We start from the raw sequence: 19338 nt of genomic DNA on the forward strand, positions 1-19338 counted from the left end.
TGCAATTCTGTGAAAATTATGGGTTTATCCTTAGTAAACCTGAAAGAGGGGAACGTAATTTGATATTGTATTCATTATTCTTTCTGCTTTCACCGAGATAGTTTGTGAGATGGGTGATAATAGTTATTTATAATACAAGTGCAGAAGCCATTGATATTCTTCCACGAGTTCAAAATTCAAAAACGAGCCACGAAGTGGCGAGTTTTGGAATGAACGAGTGGTAAAATGAGCCTTCTGTACGAGTATTATACATTATTTTCTCTAATTCATTGCATTTTCATTGAAATTAATGAAATATTCCCATAAATATAATTTAGTGATTTTTGCATTGAAAAATGTTGGTTGGCAGAACTGATTTCTTTAAGGCAAATTGATGAATTGACAGATAAAGCCGTGGCGGAAAGTACGGAGTACCAACATAGAATAATGAAATATAACCATGAAAACTGTGCGTTTCTAATATATTCTCGCACGATTTTGTTCTACAAGATGTGGAAGAATGAACGGAATAACCACAGAATTAGAGAAAAGTGATTATTTCAACACCTTGTCTATGGGTGTCTAAAAGAGATATTTAGAGAAGATAAAAGAAAGTAATGGTTTTGATCCATAATTATAAACAGGTTTTTTTTTGACTGATTTTCCTGTATACATATATTCTCTAATACCATGTAGGTAAATAATTACAATAACTAGGTATAATATTAATCTAACATTACCGAAAGGCCACAAAGCCAAAAAAAAAACTTTACTGATAGATAAACAATTGATATAGAAGCTATCAAATAACTCTAAAATAAAAAACAATGTACTTTGTATTATGTATATTTATAATGCCAATAAACTATGTTGAATTTGAATTTTTTTGGATGTGATTCGTATTAATTAAAATTTGCGGATTGTAGTGATGCTGTGAAGAAATTTCCTAAAGTTTCAATGTACGACATTATGAACTATTTTCTGTATAAGAGTGCATACACAGGAGGAGACTTTGAAGCCTATAAAAGTTTGGATTCATACAATATGTTCATAAGTGAATGGATTAGAAGGATTGGATAATTTTTTATATGCCTATGTTTCCTTGATTCTTTGAACATACTTCTCACAAAATGTTTTGAACATACATTTGCCCATTTCAACTTCTCAGTAGTTGAATCTGCTCTTCCAATTGCCTTAATCCTCAATTCACGTCTATTTTGAGCAAGAGGATTAATATTTTTCTATTGTCGAAAATAGAAGGGAATCGGTGGAATGCAACCTTATCTCTGCCGCTTCTACTTCCACGTTTCACAATCGCGCAAAATTGAGGCATTATCGAGAAAAAAAATTTTTTAAATATGACATAAACACAGAATAAGCATTTGTAGATCCGTTTGTTTGTCCAGCAGGCTGATTTGACAACTGTCATTTACTGTCGTCTGTCAGAGATGCCCGCGGTCTATTAGATATAAGATGTAGAAATAAATTAATGTAGTAGTGGAAATAAATTGATGTAATAGTTGAAATAAATCATCTGTAAATAGTTGTTTATAGTTGTGTACCTGAAATAAATTAGTATTAGTAAGGAAGTACCGATTTAATTAACCGAAAAACGTAACAATTGGTGTCAGGTGTGGGGTTCGCGTGTTTTCGAACCGAGAGTTAATTATATCGTGAACATTTCTGTGGATATTTTTGTAGACATTATCGTGGACATTTTTTTAGTGAACATTCTCGTGGGCATTTTGTGGAAATTCTCGTGGAAATTTCTGTGGAAAGTAGTGTAAACATTTTTGGGCCCTTTCTTTTAATTCCAATTACGAGATCACGAAAATGGATCAGACAAGCTTGGAATTCTTTAAGCAAGCTTTTGAACAACTGACCAACAAGCAAATGCAGGATAACCATATTGCAATGAAGGAAAACATTAAGTCGCTACAAAATAAAATAGAGGATAATTGTAGAAGAATGGTGGATAACACGAAAAGGTTAGGGAGTACTTGGAATTAGGTTGAATCGAAGAAACTGGAGGATCATGAAAGGAACCAGAATAATCAGGAAGTGTCAAAAATGATGGATGCTATACCAGATAAGAAAAAAGAACATTGTAAATGACGAAAGCCAGGAGATAGCGGCAAATGAGAGCTATAGAGAACCTCATAACCTGAAAAGTGAAATCCAGAAGCCTTCTACATTCGAGGCAGAGGTTATGGACAGTGATGAAAGAGTGCAAAGCGTAATAAACGAGGGACAAGAGTTGCTACATTCGAATCACTATGCCAAAGATGAGATAGTCATAAGGTCGAAGAGGATTGGAAGAGACTGTTGGAACTCAAGCAGATCAAATGGAAAACCTGAACGAGGCATATCAAGCACTGCTCTTCAGCAGGTCAGTCGGAGAGTTCGATGTTTGGCCAGGTGAAGTGGAGATTCAAGTTAGTAACAATTTCGGAAATGACTTGGCTTCAGACAACAAATCCGAAGATGCCACCCAGCTTTGGAAAATGACTACCAACAGCACTACACACAGAAAACTACGAGTGAATCAACGAGATAGACGAGGAGGTACAGTGGTTGAGCGACAGGAAATCGCTGGCAGCGTCTTTGGACCTGGATATCAGTCTTAAGGTAGCATTCCGATCTCGGCAGTCGCGACCCAACAGTTGCTTTTCACAAAACACATTCAAAAATTCTTCGATATCATCTCCGTTAGCTCCGTCATCGTTCGGCAAATCAAGAACGCACCTTTTGCACTGTGGTCACGTAACCTATCAACCGTTTACACCTTAAGGTAGCATTCCGATCTCGGCAGTCGCGACCCAGCAGTCGCTGCCCGGCAGCCGCAGCCGTGGTCGCGGCATACCGCTCGTAGGGATTTACATGCAACGCTTTCCGATACAAGCGACTTTGCAGCGCGGTTGGGGGGCGTGTCCTGCACGCGACCACGGCAGCGCCGCCGAGCCGCTTCGGGAGCATTATAGCAGCGCTGCCCGCTCTTTACAATAGTAAACATGGCTTTGTTTACAGATGAAAATGACGAGGTTTTAATCGAATTAGTATCTAAAAATCCGCCGCTTTTCGATTCCAGACTCCAGACAATATTGTTCGTGAGAATATATGGGAGCATATTGCTACTAAACTCAATAAAACAAGTAAGTACCTACTTATATATATTATTATTGAAACATTGTTCATAAATAATATAAATACATATTAACCACAAATCAACCTTGCTGTGCGTCGTAGTCCATAGCTACTTACTCTAGTTCATTCTATTTATCCATTGTTCTTGCCATGGCACTTTTCCTGCATCTGAGGTGAAATAATCTTTAAGAGCTTCTCTGATTTGAAATCCATCTATATTTTGAAACCCTCCTCTGCGAGCCAATGGAAACAAATTCTCTATAGCTTCAGGTATTTTATTGTTGAAACGATAATATGGAATTCCATTTTTTTCTGAATAAGCATCTCGTAGTAAATTGTGGAGGCAGCATAAAGTGGTAATCAAGTTATCGCATATTTCTGGTTTAATTGCTATAGGTGAATATAAAATACGGAACACTTGACTCAGAAGAGCAAAAGAATTCTCTGTGACTCGCCTTGCCCGGCAGATGCGGTAGTTGAATATTGCTTTATTACGATCGCCCCTGACATGGTTTTTGTAATAGGGTTTCATCATGTAGACATCTAATGCAAATTAAATAATATGGAGCTAAGGTATCTGTCCCTGGTAGAAGTACTGGTTTAGGCACATTAAATTCACCCGAAATTATTTTTTCCCCATAGCCGACTTTTTAAATATACCGCTGTCTCCTTTCTTTCCATATGAACCCACATCAACAGCAATGAATTTATAGTTTGCATCTACTATAGCCAATAGTACAGTGGAATAGTAGTCTTTGTAATTAAAGAACATTGATCCGCTGTTTTGCGGAGCTCTAATGCGTATATGCTTGCCATCAATTGCTCCAAAATAATTCGGGCAATTCCACCTATTCCAAGAATTTTCCCCTGTTTGTTTTAATTGTTTTTCCGTTGGCACAGGAAGGAAAATTGGTACTAAATTCTTTCGCAAACTTGCAACAATTTGCTGGACTATTCTGATTATATAGCTTGCTGATATTCGATAATTGAATTCTAAAGATGCGTATGTTTCATCAGTTTCCATGAATCTGAAATTTTTAAACCTGGTTATCAAACCTTTATATTTGTACAACAGTATTCCTACAATAGATACAACATGCATATGTGTAGTATCAGAAGCAGCATATATTACACCCAAACACTCTAGTCAATCACACAATCAAAAAGTTTATAATAGGCTTTTTGGACAGAAATATCTTTAGTATCAGCTTCAAATCTGTTTCAGACGATGACTGCAGAAAACGATGGAAATGCATCAGAGATTCCTATCAAAGAATCAAGCGCAAAAATAAACTACCGACTGGATCAGCAGCCGGCAGCAAACCAAAAAAATGGCCTTTGATTGAAAGACTCAGTTTTTTGGGAAAAGTTCCTACAGAAAGAAGCACTATATCAAATATTGAGTTAGCTAACGATGCCAATGATACTGAAAGTGAAGTACCACATGATATTGAAAACGGTTTCAATAGAGCAAAAGAAGGTTATGTGGAACCTGGTGATGAAATCGAAATGAACAGCGGAGGTGCAAGTGAAGCAGTAATGGTCAGTGCATCGACTAGTGCAATAGAGCAAAACATTTCAGAAACGGCTGATATGAAACAAAACAAAAAGAGTGGAAAATCTAGTCGGTGTGAATTCAAAAAAAAAAAAAGGAAAGTCAAAGTAGTTCTTTGCAGATGGCTCTACTGCAATACTGGAAAGAGAGAGACGCTGAAAGGAGAGCCGACATTCAGACCTTGACACAACAGCACCAGCAGGAACCAGATGTGGATGGCATTGAATCATTTTGCACGCACGTTGGAACCATGTTGCGAAAACTTACTCCGGCCTTGAGAATCGAGGCCAAAAGTAAAGTTTTTAATCTCTTAGTAGATTATGAAGTAAAGAGCCTAAACCAGAGTTCCAGTAATTCTTTTAGTAGTTCCCCGGCAGATCAAGATTCCGAAATTTCATTACAAAATGCTACTGATTTAAGTATTTCAAATACATATGATATAATGTTTCACCAAGTACTTCTCAAGCATATTACCAACTAAATGAAAATGAATCTCTTACATATTTACCTTAAAGTTAGAAATAATTTTTCCTCAGCCGTAATTGAACCTTTTTTCTTTGGTTGAATATCGTTTTCAATTAAACTAAAAACAAATTTAAATTGTGCTTTATTTAGTCTGCAGTACTTCCTGAATTTCTCTTCCTTCAAATTGAAGTGTCGTTTTATTAGGATGTTGTAGCTACCTTCATCAACTCTAGATGTATATAATGAATCGATTTTTTTCCTCTTCTCAGATGCAAGCAGGAGCAACATTATTTCATCATCCTCTTCTTCATCCTCCATCAATCGTTCCCGTTTTCGTTTATTCAAGTTTTCAGACATAGTTCGGTTTGTAAACGCACAACTGTTCACAATGACTTCTGCTTCACTACTGCACTTGGCAGTCGGAGTCGCCGTCCAGGCCGCGGTCGCTGCTATCCGTAAGCTCGTGGCAGCGCTGCACAGCAGTGGCAATGGGCAGCGGCTGCCGGCCGCGACTGCTGAGATCGGAATGCTACCTTTACCGCGGTTCAGAGCTTACAGAAAAAAAGTATCGGACGCTGGAGGTCGAGCTGAACTCGAGGGAACACATCGTGAAAAGTTTTATGGATAGGGCAGTCAACATGATGAGATCCAGACATGAGTTCTCCAATGATATCAGTGAGAAGGTGAAGGAATTGGAGAATCGATTTGTGATGGTGAGGGATATGGCCAGTCTGAAGATGTTGGGGTTGCAAGATGCCCTTGAATCGGAAAAGTTTTACGAGGAGAGTTCAGAAGCTGAGGCCTGAATTATGACAAGTTGTCGGCTCTGGCAACAAGTGAGGTTGGTAGAGATGAGATTTCCATTCAGATGTTGCAGGGAGAGCTGTATATAATAACTGCTGAAGTTAAAGCTTACCAGGAAATGATCGATAAATTATCTTAGAGGTGTAGCAATCTTGTGAAAAGAGAGCACTACGAGGCAGATAACATCAAGAAAAGAGAGGAAGAAATAATGCACGAGTTCAAGAAGTTACGTCAGCTAGTGGCTCAGAGGAAAAATTCCCTCTCTGAAGCCTTCCAATATTTCGGGTTCCTCCAAGAGTGCACCAAGCTCCAAGAATGGATCAAGGACCAGATGACCAAGTCCAAAATTGAAAAGCATGGAGTTGTTGTCGAGCCTTCGACACTTTTTTCGCCCGTATAATGAATAGCGAGGCAAGGCTCCAATCATGTTTAGTTAGCGGAAATGCTCTGATCGAAGCTAAATGCAGATATAGCGCCAACTTCCAGGAGAAGATGATTGAGGTCCAGACTCAATGGAAGGATCTTTTGGAGCTGGTTAACGATCAAAATGAACTCTTGGTCGGATCAAAACAGGTGCATATGTTCGATAGAGCAGCTGAAGAGATATCTTAGATAAGCGAGGTAAAGAGGTTGACTTGTGCAACGATACCAATGGTCAATACTCGGAAAGTATCCAAGAAGACCTCAGGCTTTCGAAGGTGAGTTGAAAATTTTTGAGTTATTGTGATATAGATTCTAGGATGTAGTTTGAATTGTTTTTTTTTTCTGTTATTGACGGTTTTCCATTTCTTTGTATATTATTGTACAATATTCAGGAAATAAAGCTATTGTTATTGTTATTGTTACTCCTCCAGAAATAAGGAAGATGGCAAAAAATATTGATTGTCAGAAAATGTCGAATGTTTTATTCGCATCTTAGAATATAGAATAAACAGGAGGGAGCATAACCTCCCAAAACTGATGATCGGAAGGGTAGCTGGATATGGCCGCTTACGTTTCCGCTTAGCAGTGCGGTAGTAGGATAAAAATTCACTTCATTCAAAAATAATACATTTCTGTGAAAACTAATATTTCTACTAGAAAATGTAGCTGAAAGCTAGCAGATATAGGGGTACATTGAAATATAAATTTCATTAACGAATTGAATTATTACAATAATTATCAGCAATCATATACTATAATGGAATAATGAATGAATCTGGTTGATATGGGTTTTTCAAACTTAACATATACGATTCCATATTAAATTTTGAAGTTTCATCTTATTTATAGTTTAATTTTTGTAAAGGACAGCTAGGAGTTGAAGTGAACGAATTTAAGTTGGGATAGATGAATGATAATAATAAAAATAATTTTTATTGATAAATCAGAAATTGAGCAATTACAATCATCCTTAATAAGTATATACTGGGTATAATGAATTGATGAACAAATTAGGCTGCTATAATGATTAAATTCTGTAACTCGGGGTGTGTCTTCCGATTTTATTGGGGGTATGTCATCAAAAATGGGGGTTTGCTCTCTAACTGATAGAATAATAATATTGTTTATTTGTCAAATTCTACAAAATTAACAATTCGTGTATTGAAAACCAATATATTATTCTCTTTCCCAAAATGATAAATAGACAAATAAACTAAATGAAAATTCCCATGAAGGTCTAGCCATACCCGAATATCCAGTAATTGAATATAAATAATCATGATCCATTAGAGCACTTTCCACAAATTTCGAGGGTCTGGTCACTATTGCATTATAATTTTTCACCTGCTATACACAGAAAAATATATGATTTTGGTTAGCAAATTTAAATATAAATAAGGAAATATCCTTGAGCGGACAGAAGAAACATCAACAAAACATTGAATCTTAAAATGAAAAGTTGTACAAAAATCGAGGGAACTGGAAAACATTTATATAATGTGGAAAATGATTGTCGATATAATTTACTTACATATTTTGAGCGATCTAATACAAAATACAATTGTTGGTACAGCAATGGGATGTAGTTTCACTCACGGGCGTAGCCAGGTTTCAGTTTCGGGAGGGGGTTTTACATATTATAAAAAAAATCTTATGTTTTTCTTTTTAAATATATCAACTTTAAAAGAGCCAACCCATTCAGTCTATTTTCACTAGTTTTATCTTTCAAGTATGTTTTGAGAAAAAAAGCATTTTTTGAAATTTAGTTTATTTCTTTACATCGATTCCTATGAATATATTTAGGAAAAAAATACCGTCGTAGTATTTATACAACAGAGTTCTCAAATTCAAATTTATGAGTAGAAAGTTTATATGCAAAAAACCGGTAAAAAATTATAGTTATCACCTTTTTTGCGATTTTTTCAAAGTTTTATCATGAAATTTTGGTGACAAACTTCAGATTCGAATTCTGTACCCCAAAAACAGAGATAATAAATCAAAGAAATCAAAACTACCCCATCAACTGAGTTTTAGCAGAGATAGATATAATACGCCAATTTTGAACTATCGTTTGTGCCAGGTTTTTCGGACAAAAAACTTTATGGAAGAAAACGTCAGAAGATTAAATTTTTTTTGTATTTTTTTTTAATGTTCCGTCACAGAATTTTGGTGCTAAACCTCAGATTCGGATTCAGAACCCAAAAAAATAAAGGGTGTTTTTTTAGAGCTATAGAACTTTAAATTGCAATAAAACAACGATGGATTATTCGATTGATATGAATTTTATTTATCCGCAAGATAATCTTGTGGCATTACATTTTAAATATGATTTCTGGCATATGACCGACAAGGCTGGCTCGGATGTAGTCCAATCTGGACGTCCAATTTTCGATGACTTTTCCAACATTTGTGGCCGTATATCGGCAATAACACGGCGAATGTTGTCTTCCAAATGGTCAAGGGTTTGTGGCTTATCCGCATAGACCAATGACTTTACATAGCTCCACAGAAAGTAGTCTAGCGGTGTTAAATCACAAGATCTTGGAGGCCAATTGGTCCAAAACGTGAAATTAGGCGGTCAACAAATGTGTCTTCCAATAAATCGATTGTGGCACGAGCTGTGTGACATGTTGCGCCGTCTTGTTGGAACCACAGCTCCTGGACATCATGGTTGTTCAATTCAGGAATGAAAAAATTAGTAATCATGGCTCTATACCGATCACCATTGACTGTAACGTTCTGGCCATCATCGTTTTTGAAGAAGTACGGACCAATGATTCCACCAGCCCATAAAGCGCACCAAACAGTCAGTTTTTCTGGATGTTACGGTGTTTCGACATACATTTGAGGATTAGCTTCACTCCAAATGCGGCAGTTTTGTTTGTTGACGTAGCCATTCAACCAGAAGTGCGCTTCATCGCTAATGGACGTAGTGCGCGATACGTATTCCGCACAGAACCATTATTTTCGAAATAAAATTGCACTACTTTCAAGCGTTGTTCAGGCGTGAGTCTATTCATGATGAATTGCCAAACCGAACTGGGAATAAATCACTTGACTTGACAGCTGTTAAATCGATCGCCATCTTGAACAGTAATGCCAACTTAAAGTTATATACCTCGAAAAAAAAAACACCCGTTACATACGATCGAAAAAATCAAACTAACCCATAACTTTCCTTTGCGGGGCACATGTGAGCACAAATTGACTGGATTACGTAGAGGTAATTTAATTCAAATTTCACATTACAAATTAATTGAACTGAGAGTTATAATTTCATTCACTTTTTACAAATTCCATTAAAAAATATTTTCGAGATTTTGAGAAAAAAATAATTTTTTTTGATATCTTTAACATTTCGGGGGGGGGGATTTGAACCACCAAACCCCCCCCCCTGGCTACGCCCGTGGTCTCACTTTAGCCTTTGGAGTTTGATCAAAACAATCATCAGCAAAATGACGAGAGCATAAATAACTTTCGAGTTTTAGGAACAAATTCAAGCTCATTTATGAAATGAATCCATGCTGCTCTCCTGCTTTCATCTTTAGGAAAACTAGAGCAGAAAAAAATTTAAATCATGAAAAAAAAATACTTAAGTACACTAATAATTGATAATTATTTTTCCTTTAATGTCCTATATTCAATATTCACTAACAGAATAACGCAACTAGCTAGTAATATGATGAGAATGAAGAGATAATAAATCTGAAAAATGTAATAACAAGAAACCCTTGTCTTACCTTATGATACGCCTATGAATTTTGTTGGTTAACTTTGACAGCACAAAACACTATAAAGTTGACTGAAAATTGAATCATGGAAGGTAGCTAATACCGGATTTCCGTTGCCAGTTTTAACAAAGGAATACGCTCTTTTAGTGTGATGTCACACACCACCATTTTTGGTTCTCCTGTCAGTATTTGAAATCCAAACAAATAAATTGGCATTCAAATTAGTACGGTGTCGTTGAAGGAATTGGCTTATTTTCATAAATAAGAGTATTTAAGGAACGATTTCGGTATTAATTGATAGACAGAAGGAACGAAGTTAATACCAGTAAGTTTGAATCCTGTATCATTCCCCAGATTTTGTAAAAAGCCGTGTTTATTAGTTGAACTTTAAGTTCAAGCTTACTGGCATTAATCTCGTGCCTTCTGTCTATCAATTAATAGTTAAATCGATCCTTAAATAATCTTATTCATCAATATAAGCATTGTTTAAGGAGAAGATAGTTAGTTACTTCGGTTCAAATATCATTGGAGGAAATTGGGCAATATCGTTAGAGGGCGCCACTCCGGAAGAGGCCCAACATGATGGGTTGCCTATGTGCAATGTTGAAAATTCAGACGAGTATTGATTTTTGGGTATGGTGAACAACAGATGTCTCTAGTGCGTTTCTTGTTCAATCTTTATTCATCTTTCTGTCGTCGAGCAGGCATCGGAAGAAATTCTCTTGGCCGCAATACATTTTTATTACCCTTGCCGCATGCCGGCTAGCTGCATGAAAAAGGGTATAGCCTCAGAGTAAGAAGTAAACTGTTTACTTCTTACTCTGAGGGTAGAGCTATTGTTCGAATCGTATTTTTGGTCATAATATTGTTTTAAAAGCTTCGTCGCCCTACCTTCAGACTGAAATAAAAAAAAAATTTGGCACGGGAAAAAAATTAGACATTCTATCTCTGTTGACAGGTAACAAAATATAACTTTCTCGAAATTACTTTTTTTCCCGGGAAAAAAGTGAGTGTAAAGATTATACATATATCCGGGAGAAAAGTATAGTCACTTTTTTGCCGGATAAATTTCGTGAAAAGTTTTAATAATATTGTTAATTTAACTAATAAAGAATGTTATGCGTTATTTAATGAGCACACACAACTATTGTATTTTGTCCACCCTGTACCACTTTTAATGATCTTTTGAAATTGAGAGTAGACGCTGGTGATAAATATAAATACAGAAATAGAAAGAAACGGAATACTGATGTCGCCTACGACAATCATGGACGCCTGGTCGTTTTTCAATAATTTTCATTTTGCCCCCCCTGAGAAAAATTTCTGCGGGCGCCCATGCCTCAGTTACGTCTAAAACCCCTAAGTGATACTAGATGGTCAAGTAGAATCGATGCTAAAGTTTCATTTTATTCAAACATGTGATAGCCTTTTAGAAATAACAGAAAATGATACTTTCAACATAAAAACTAGACATAAAGCAAGTTCTCTTTTATTAAATATTCATTCTTTTAAATTTATTTGAAGTATCATAATTTCTTATGACGTTTCATTCCAGATTAATATTGTAAGCAACATGATACAAAGTGTAGCGATTGACATTAAAGTGTGCCAAAACCATTTGAAGAATTTAGTTGATCATTTCAAAAATTGTAGGGATGATAATGTTCTCGAGGAAAAACTTGCGGGAGCTGGAAAACTAGCGGCTGTTCTTGAGATAGCTCAAGATTTTTTTCCATTATATACTGTAAGACGAAAGTATAAACCAAAATTGTTCGATTATGAACAGACGGAAGATCCAAAAATCGCTTTTAAAATAAATTTCTTTTAGAAAATAATGGATCAAACACTTAGTTCCTTAAATAGTAGATAACGTTAACGTTTTTTGTTTTATTTGTGATATTCTTAAATAAAATGACAAATATCTATTGAAATGCTGTCATGCTCTTCAACAAAAGTTAACTGATGACATGAAAAATGGCGCCCATGAATTTACTGAAATGAAAGAAAATGATTTATTCAACGAGATAAGAGCCCTAGGATTGTTTTCATTATATGAAGCGAAAATCCTCTTGAAATTCTACAATATATTTTTGAAAATAATCTAACTTCTTCTCTACCGAATCTAAGTATTGCCTCAAGAATCCTTCTCACTTTACCTATGTCCTTTGTCTGTTGCTTCTGGTGAGAGATCATTCACTGAATTAAAAATTTTTAAAAACTATTTGAAGTCTACCATGTCTCAAGAAAGATTTTCTGGATTAGCAATCTTAGATATAGAGCAAGAGATACTCGATAAAATTGATTGATTGATAATATAAAAAAATTTGCAGCAGCCAAATCTAGAAAAACATCCATTCAATTTCTGGATTGATCCTAATTAAATGTTTATGCCTTTATGAATAATTTATAGAAGAATACAGCTTAAGTTTTGAAACACATTTGAAATGTATTATGTTACAAATAACACCATAAAGTTCTTAAGACAATGAAGGTTGCTGATAGATTTTCAACCATTCTATACTAAATTCTCAACAAAACTTCAAAAAAAAAATTTCCGATTATACAGTAGTACTTTTCTCCACCTCCCCCTTCGAGGGGCGCCAAAATATGTTCCGCACGCGGGCGTTGATGTCCCTTGCGGGGGCCCTGAGCAATATTATTCAATGCTTAACGCCGATCTGAGAGGGGAAACTTATATGGAATTTTATAATTTTATTTTTCATGAAAAATCTCTTTGCAAACCAAAATTCGATATAATTTGAATCAAATATTCAGCTGGAAAAGTCTTATATGTATATTCATAAATTAAACATTCACGTCCTATCACAAAACAAATGAGATTTTCACAAAAAAGAGAATAGTTTTTTTAAATCAAATTTTCTTTTTCTTTTGGCAGTATTCCAATATTTTAGTTACCTATTTGAGGTAGATAACCTTGACATGAAACTATTCACTGATAACAATTTTACATAATCAATTAATTAAATTTAAAATTCTCTTTTCGAAAAACTAAAAAATAGTCTTATACTTATTTTTCTCCAATCACAGTAATTCTTTTCAAACGCAAATCAGATCATACATTCCCTTCACGATTTTCATTTCAGATAATCCGGTCCAGAGATATCGTGATCACCGCAAAATTGGTTTTTTTTGCGGAGCTCTAGGAGATCGGCGATAGCAACATTCGCGAAGATTATTTTGACAAATAAAAAATATGTTAATATATTATAAGGTTATTATAATATGTACACCAATTTTCAAATTAATAAATTGAATAGTCTGCGCGAAAAAAATTCTTGAAAATCCGTCTTTTTGAAGCCTTCTAACTGTATGTAAGAATGAGCGAAATCCGATAACAAAAACAAACCCCGTTACGACCAAAGCAATAAAATCCCAAGCTCGAAACCTGGGTCATAAACATCGAAGTGTTTCTACTTTACTTGGCTCCGATTATTTACTCTTCACGTCAAGTTTTGTACCCAATGTAGAAACCTCTTTACCGACAAATGATTATAGAAATAGCCGCCTAGAGGGCGCATTAGGATGGACCCCAAAAATTCTGAGTTTGCCACATAATTCTAATAGGTACCGCCACATACGCACATCCAATGCCCTTTGCAGGGCGAGTAACCAACTATCTTCTCCTTAAACAATGATATAAGCCAATTTCTTCAACGACAACGTACTAATTTGAATGACAATTTGTTTGTTTGGATTCCAAACACTGACAGAAGAACTAAAATGGCGGTGTGTGACGTCATCACTAATAGAGACTTATGCTACTTCCTGGTATTCTATGTTCTAAGATTCGCATTGAGAAAAATAACTGATGCCTATGCAGGAAAAAAAATGTGTCTGCAAAATCAATATCTACTGTCAATCAGAGAAAAAATTAATTTCTTTTCCCACAACTTATGGTGGGTTTATACACCATTCCTAAGAACTAATGACTAAGAAATACGAACTAAGAACTAAACCTAAGAATACATAGTGGGTTTATGCACCAGTTTAAAATAATTTGAAGTTTGACAAAGGGATTAATTGATTCAACAATCATTTAATGTACCCTTGAAAACTCATTGTCAATTTATGAAATGCTCATTTGATTTAGACTTGAACTATTTTCAAAGAGAAGGAATCTGGAATGATTTAAAATACATACTTAATTTTACTTTATTAAAAAAGAAACATTTAAAGAATTCTCATTTACACCCTATATTAAGTTACTTTTTAGCTTTCTTTTTCTCTGCTTCTTCCTCTTTCTCTTTCTCAATTTCAGTTACATATTGTTCAATCGTATTTCCATCCAACATTTGGAGAGGTTCACCATGCTTCATAACAGCAATTTCTAAGTTTTTCTGGCCGGATTGAACAACTTCCAATAAGGCACGGATAGCTAACTTCACAGTTCCTTTCTCTGAAGAAACTTCCTCTGGTGTGTAATATTTTTCAAGAAATTCCCTAACAGTCTTAGCTGATCTGCCAGTTGCATTAGCTTTCCATTCATAATAAATTCCTGAAGGTTCTGTCTGATATAAATGTGGAGTACCATCATAATCAAATCCACCTATAAATTATTAGTTTAATTAGGTCTCGATAGAGTTCTAGGTAATCATGTAGAATAGGTATATAACCTTGAGACCCTCGAATCCGCTACGTCAAAATGTCAGCTACATTGCCAGATTAAAAAATTAATCAAGTAATTGAAGTAATGTAAGAAGTATTTCACTAATTCTCGCCATCAGTCGCGATAGTTCATATAGATATAACAATGTATTTTTTTAACTGCTGCATTTAAAGTTCTGTCAGTGGCCAATGTATTTCCATATACACCTTGGCTGCAGGATGATTTATTTTGTAGCCTCAACAGTCGTATTCAGAATCAGAATAAATATTTGGAAATAAAGATATTATTATAACCGTCGCGACCGGTGGCGAGAATTAGTTAAATACCTTTCATTCTACTTCAACTACCTGATTAGTTTTTCAAACAGGCAACGTAGCTGACATTTTGATGTAGCGTATTTGAGGGTCTCAAGGTCATATACCTATTCTACATGTTTACCAAGTTCTACCTTGTATAAATTCATACCTATCAAACATGATATTCCAAATGGACGTCTACCATTACTTTGGGTATATTTTTGTTTGAGGCCAGCTATATATCTTGTAATATACTCCAATGTAACTGGATCTTCAACAGTAAGTTTGTGAGATTGGCACTCAATCTGTGCTCTATTAATTAAAATACGTGCATCTGCAGTTAAACCTGCAAAGGCCATAACTACATGATCATCCAAGGAACATATTTTCCTTACAGTCCTTTCTTCTTGAAGTTTAGCAACTGATTTTTTTTCTACTCCAAGAACAACAGCATTTGCACCACGTACACCGACCTAGAGACAAAATTCGTACTTATATATCAATTCATGTCCAGTCATAGTTCATTTAAGGTTAGCAAACTCACAGCGGTAGAACCCTTACGAACAGCTTCTTGGGCATATTCAACTTGAAGCAAATGTCCATCTGGTGAAAAAACAGTAATCGCCCTATCATACCTTGCAGACATTATTTTAATTCTAAGAAGAAATTATCTATCAACAAAACCCCCGACTCACGAATTACTTGCAGTTTTTCTGTTGAGTAAATTGTTGACTGACAGGAGTGAATAAACGCAAGCGCATAGACATAGACCATGGACATAGAATAATAATGTTATTTCAGGCAGTTGTTTCTGTTATAGGTCGATTTCACAGTTTACCCTTAACCAGTACCAGTGTTGCTAATGCGACTTCACTGAAAAATCTGAAAAAATCCGCGTCATCCGAAAAAAAAACCGAAAAAAATCCGCCAGTTTATAGAACCTTAAATTATTGAGAACAAACTATAAAAATTGGATATTTTTCACCCGCTCATGTTAAAGAAAACATTTGACTTCTTTCTGATTTACAACGAATATATATGCAACTTCAAGGGTAAAAATCGCCATGATGATAGCCAACCTTCTTAAAGGAGACGACACATAAAGAAGAATATATGCAACGCACAAATAAGCGATCTTTTATTAAAGGATCCTCTATCGTGGACGTTAAAAGTGAACTATTGCAAGATGCTTTTAACGAAAGTCAGTAAAGTGACAGATCTTTAAATTTGACATATTTATATTTATTCACCTTTATTTTGTATTCTGATAAATCAAACGATTGAATGATTCATCTGGTAAAAGTTCATAGTCGAAAATGAAAGAACAAATAGCGTTAGCAATTTTAGCTGGGACCATTATTAAGGAATTGATTTTTCATAATAGATACAGTTGGTGTAGAAAATATATCAAAACCAATTCAAACAAATCGACTAGTTGACTTGGAAAATTTTTACTGCAAGTCTCGCAATCATTATCGAAGTTTATTTTTATAACTGCAAACTTCATTGTGGATAATCATGGACACTTCTAAGATAATTTGAATGCACACAAGTGGCTTTATAGAAATAGTTATCAGCTATATGTACAGGTAAGCTATTAGCTGAATTGAACTTAAATTATATATTATATTACCTTAATTCGTTTTTACTCTACGAATTCGTAATATGGGAGGAGCTGTACCAAACTACTGGGGTTTATCGATGGAACTATTAGAGAAACTTGTTGACAAAGTATCATCACCATGTAAAATATCAGTCTACTTTATGTACCTGTTTGAATGGAAGTAATCAAGTATTTCTTTTTATGTAAAACCACCAGTATTGGAAGATTATTTTGTTTAACAGAATTATGTATTTTTGTACCTTTTCCTACAATGATTTTGAAAAAAGTGTACTTAACGTATAATTTTCTGATAACATTAGTGATAATTAATTTGGTTCTGCATTGTGATTCTTATTTCTAATAAAATTCAGGATCTATCAGTATTATTTTTAATTCTTTTAGTAGGTTCAAATTAAATATGTTTCGTTGAGAATCGTATGAGTTCTTGAGAAATTCGTTATTGAGAGCACATTTTTTTTCTCGAATGAAATGGTTCCCACATATGCCCAAAATCAAGAAATAAAATGCAAATTTCTCAGAAAGTTTACTTCATTACTTTGTTTACCTAAACAGCTACAAATATTTATAGGTTAGTTCTTGCTGAATAACGACGGTAAATATTCGGCATAAACAGATATCTGTCAAAATAAAAGATCCTTAAATGAAAGTTGGTCGCCTGTATTTAAATAAAGTAAGGGCATAGTATACTATGGTAAGGGAGGCCTGTATTTAGATTTAAACAATCCTTAATATCTGACTCAATGCGCATGAGTACATGTCAAAATTAGCGATTCAAGTTCATCTCCAAGCCACCTATCGGAAGAAACTGTAATATCGGCTTAAGGTACGGTAGGAGTGAAAGCTTTGACGGCGTGCATTTCTGCATTTTAAATTTTTATATTTTAGTGTTCGAGGAGTTATAAGAGTTGTGCTCTAGAGTTTCATCATTTATCTAATATTTATTTCAACATTATGGATAGTGATTACTGCCCTAAAATAACGAAATCAAAGGTGTTTTGTTGTGTTTATGGATGCAACAGTAGAGCAAACAGAGAACCCGTTTCATTTAATAAGTGGAAATAGAATAACTGGAATTTTATTTCAAAAAATATATTAATTTTTCAATTATTCATTACAAATATGGTGTAACATTTTCTCAATATAGTTTTTTTTCAAAGAAGTTAACATATTATATGTGTATTCTTCATCAAAGGGCACCTTAATTTCAATGAATGAATTATTGCTTGAAAAATAAATAATAAAGTGGCAAATGTCTAAATTTAGGATTGCAATTCCCACCTGCACCTGTGCAAAGTATTTATGTTTTTTTTCAGTTCATAATTATTATTCTCTTTTATAATATATTTACAATTCCCCAAGTCAGAGGCTTGCTTTGCTGAAATATAAAGATATTTTTTTTTTAATATTATTTTCAAGATGTTGATGAAGAATTTGTTACCTTTGAATGGACACTTTATTTCTAAAAGACCATAGGGCTTGCCATTCTTTAACAAAATTCCGTCAGCAGAATATGCCAGCCATGGTTCACTTCTACATATCACAAGACCTATTTTTTGTATAGAAAACCCTGAAACCTTTTCGGGCCATTGGCTCGCATTTAATGCTATGTTCTGTATAGATATTCGAAAAATGCTTGGGAAAAAAATATTTACTACATTTCTCTTCCCAATCATTTTTCGAAAAAGTATATAAGTCGTAGCATCGTGAGCCAGTAACTCTATACTTCCTTTCTTCTTCCCATTGACCTCTATCTTGCATTGTCGATACACATATATCAATACTGTCAAACATAGTTAACTTATTGTATTTTCTGATACATTGAGTGCATCTAAAATTAATTTCAGACCCAAAATTGTAAAAATTCTGCATGAAAATGGAATTTTCTGCATTTCTGATAATGGTTCCATATATTTTCATGCAAGATCCTTCCACATTCGGAACCTTATATAACCTAGTCCTGAAAATCACTCATTACAGTATTACATACGACATGAAAGTTATTACCTACTTATGAATTGCAATGCTCGATGAAGGCAATCTGGCAATTAAAATATTTCTAATATCTTCTCTTCTTCATCTTGAGATGTTATCAAGGGTCTTTTTGGGACTTTGTCCTTAAGGCAGGGTATTTTTAGAAGAGGTAGTGCTTTATATTTATTTCCAGTCTCTTTTTTTTTCGTTTTTCCACCAGCATTTGATATCAGTGCTTGAAATATTTTCCAATTTGAGGAGGTCAGTTCTGAAATGATAAAAACCAAAGGAAAAGCAAAAAACCAACAATTATATTGTGTCTATATTATTGTTCAATTGGAAGTCCTGATTCAGACATAAAATAAATAAAAATTATACAACCTGGTAAAATGTAAGAGTAGAGCTGATATATGTTTACATCTGCCTCCTAATCCAGCCTTACAAGAACAGCTGAAAGCTGATATTGTTGCAGTTTCTTTAGTTGTTATTATTTTTCCTCTGATTTCATGAGGATCTGCTGAAAGGGCTGAAGTCTGCAAGCATAGGCCGAACAATTCTAAGCATAATACTAATACTTTTACCTATATTCCCACACATAATTACATGCATTCAAGACCGCTTCTCCTAAAATGTTTGTTTTTTAGATAATGGACGATTATTCTTAAATTAGAATGAATTCACCTTCTATCACATTCCTATTATTTGGAGTTGCTTTCAAA

At 34.6% G+C, this 19338-nt stretch overlaps 1 protein-coding gene and 3 long non-coding RNA genes across 4 annotated transcripts; 2 read left to right on the forward strand and 2 right to left on the reverse strand.

Annotated features, from left to right (window-relative positions):
• The first annotated feature begins 854 nt into the window (after positions 1-854).
• On the forward strand, positions 855-4486 carry LOC123677869. Its single transcript, XR_006747144.1, has 2 exons — positions 855-3131; positions 4349-4486. It is a non-coding gene; the product is annotated as an uncharacterized LOC123677869 (long non-coding RNA).
• Positions 4487-14258: 9772 nt separating this feature from the next.
• LOC123678304 (proteasome subunit alpha type-7-1) lies at positions 14259-15774 on the reverse strand. The gene is made up of 3 exons (XM_045615286.1): positions 15569-15774; positions 15194-15497; positions 14259-14668 (listed from the first exon to the last, which is right to left on the reverse strand). The coding sequence occupies exons 1-3, from the start codon at positions 15668-15670 to the stop codon at positions 14325-14327; spliced, it is 750 nt and encodes a 249-aa protein (XP_045471242.1). The 5' UTR covers positions 15671-15774; the 3' UTR covers positions 14259-14324.
• A 1639-nt stretch (positions 15775-17413) lies between these two features.
• Positions 17414-17817, forward strand: LOC123678323. Its single transcript, XR_006747222.1, has 2 exons — positions 17414-17471; positions 17565-17817. It is a non-coding gene; the product is annotated as an uncharacterized LOC123678323 (long non-coding RNA).
• Positions 17722-18599, reverse strand: LOC123678322. Its single transcript, XR_006747221.1, has 2 exons — positions 18087-18599; positions 17722-18023 (listed from the first exon to the last, which is right to left on the reverse strand). It is a non-coding gene; the product is annotated as an uncharacterized LOC123678322 (long non-coding RNA).
• Positions 18600-19338: the final 739 nt, after the last annotated feature.

This window comes from Harmonia axyridis, chromosome 4, assembly GCF_914767665.1.
Source record: "Harmonia axyridis chromosome 4, icHarAxyr1.1, whole genome shotgun sequence".
Classification (NCBI taxonomy): Eukaryota; Metazoa; Arthropoda; class Insecta; order Coleoptera; family Coccinellidae; genus Harmonia; species Harmonia axyridis.

What these genes read in the sequence shown, in the direction of transcription:
- LOC123678304 (XM_045615286.1), bottom strand. Translation starts at nt 15,670, where the DNA reads ATGTCTGCAAGGTATGATAGGGCGATTACTGTTTTTTCACCAGATGGA. An exon ending in TTCGTAAGGGTTCTACCGCT is followed by an intron (nt 15,498 to 15,568) that starts GTGAGTTTGCTA and finishes TTTTGTCTCTAG; the next exon opens with GTCGGTGTACGTGGTGCAAA. An exon ending in TGGAATATCATGTTTGATAG is followed by an intron (nt 14,669 to 15,193) that starts GTATGAATTTAT and finishes AATAATTTATAG; the next exon opens with GTGGATTTGATTATGATGGT.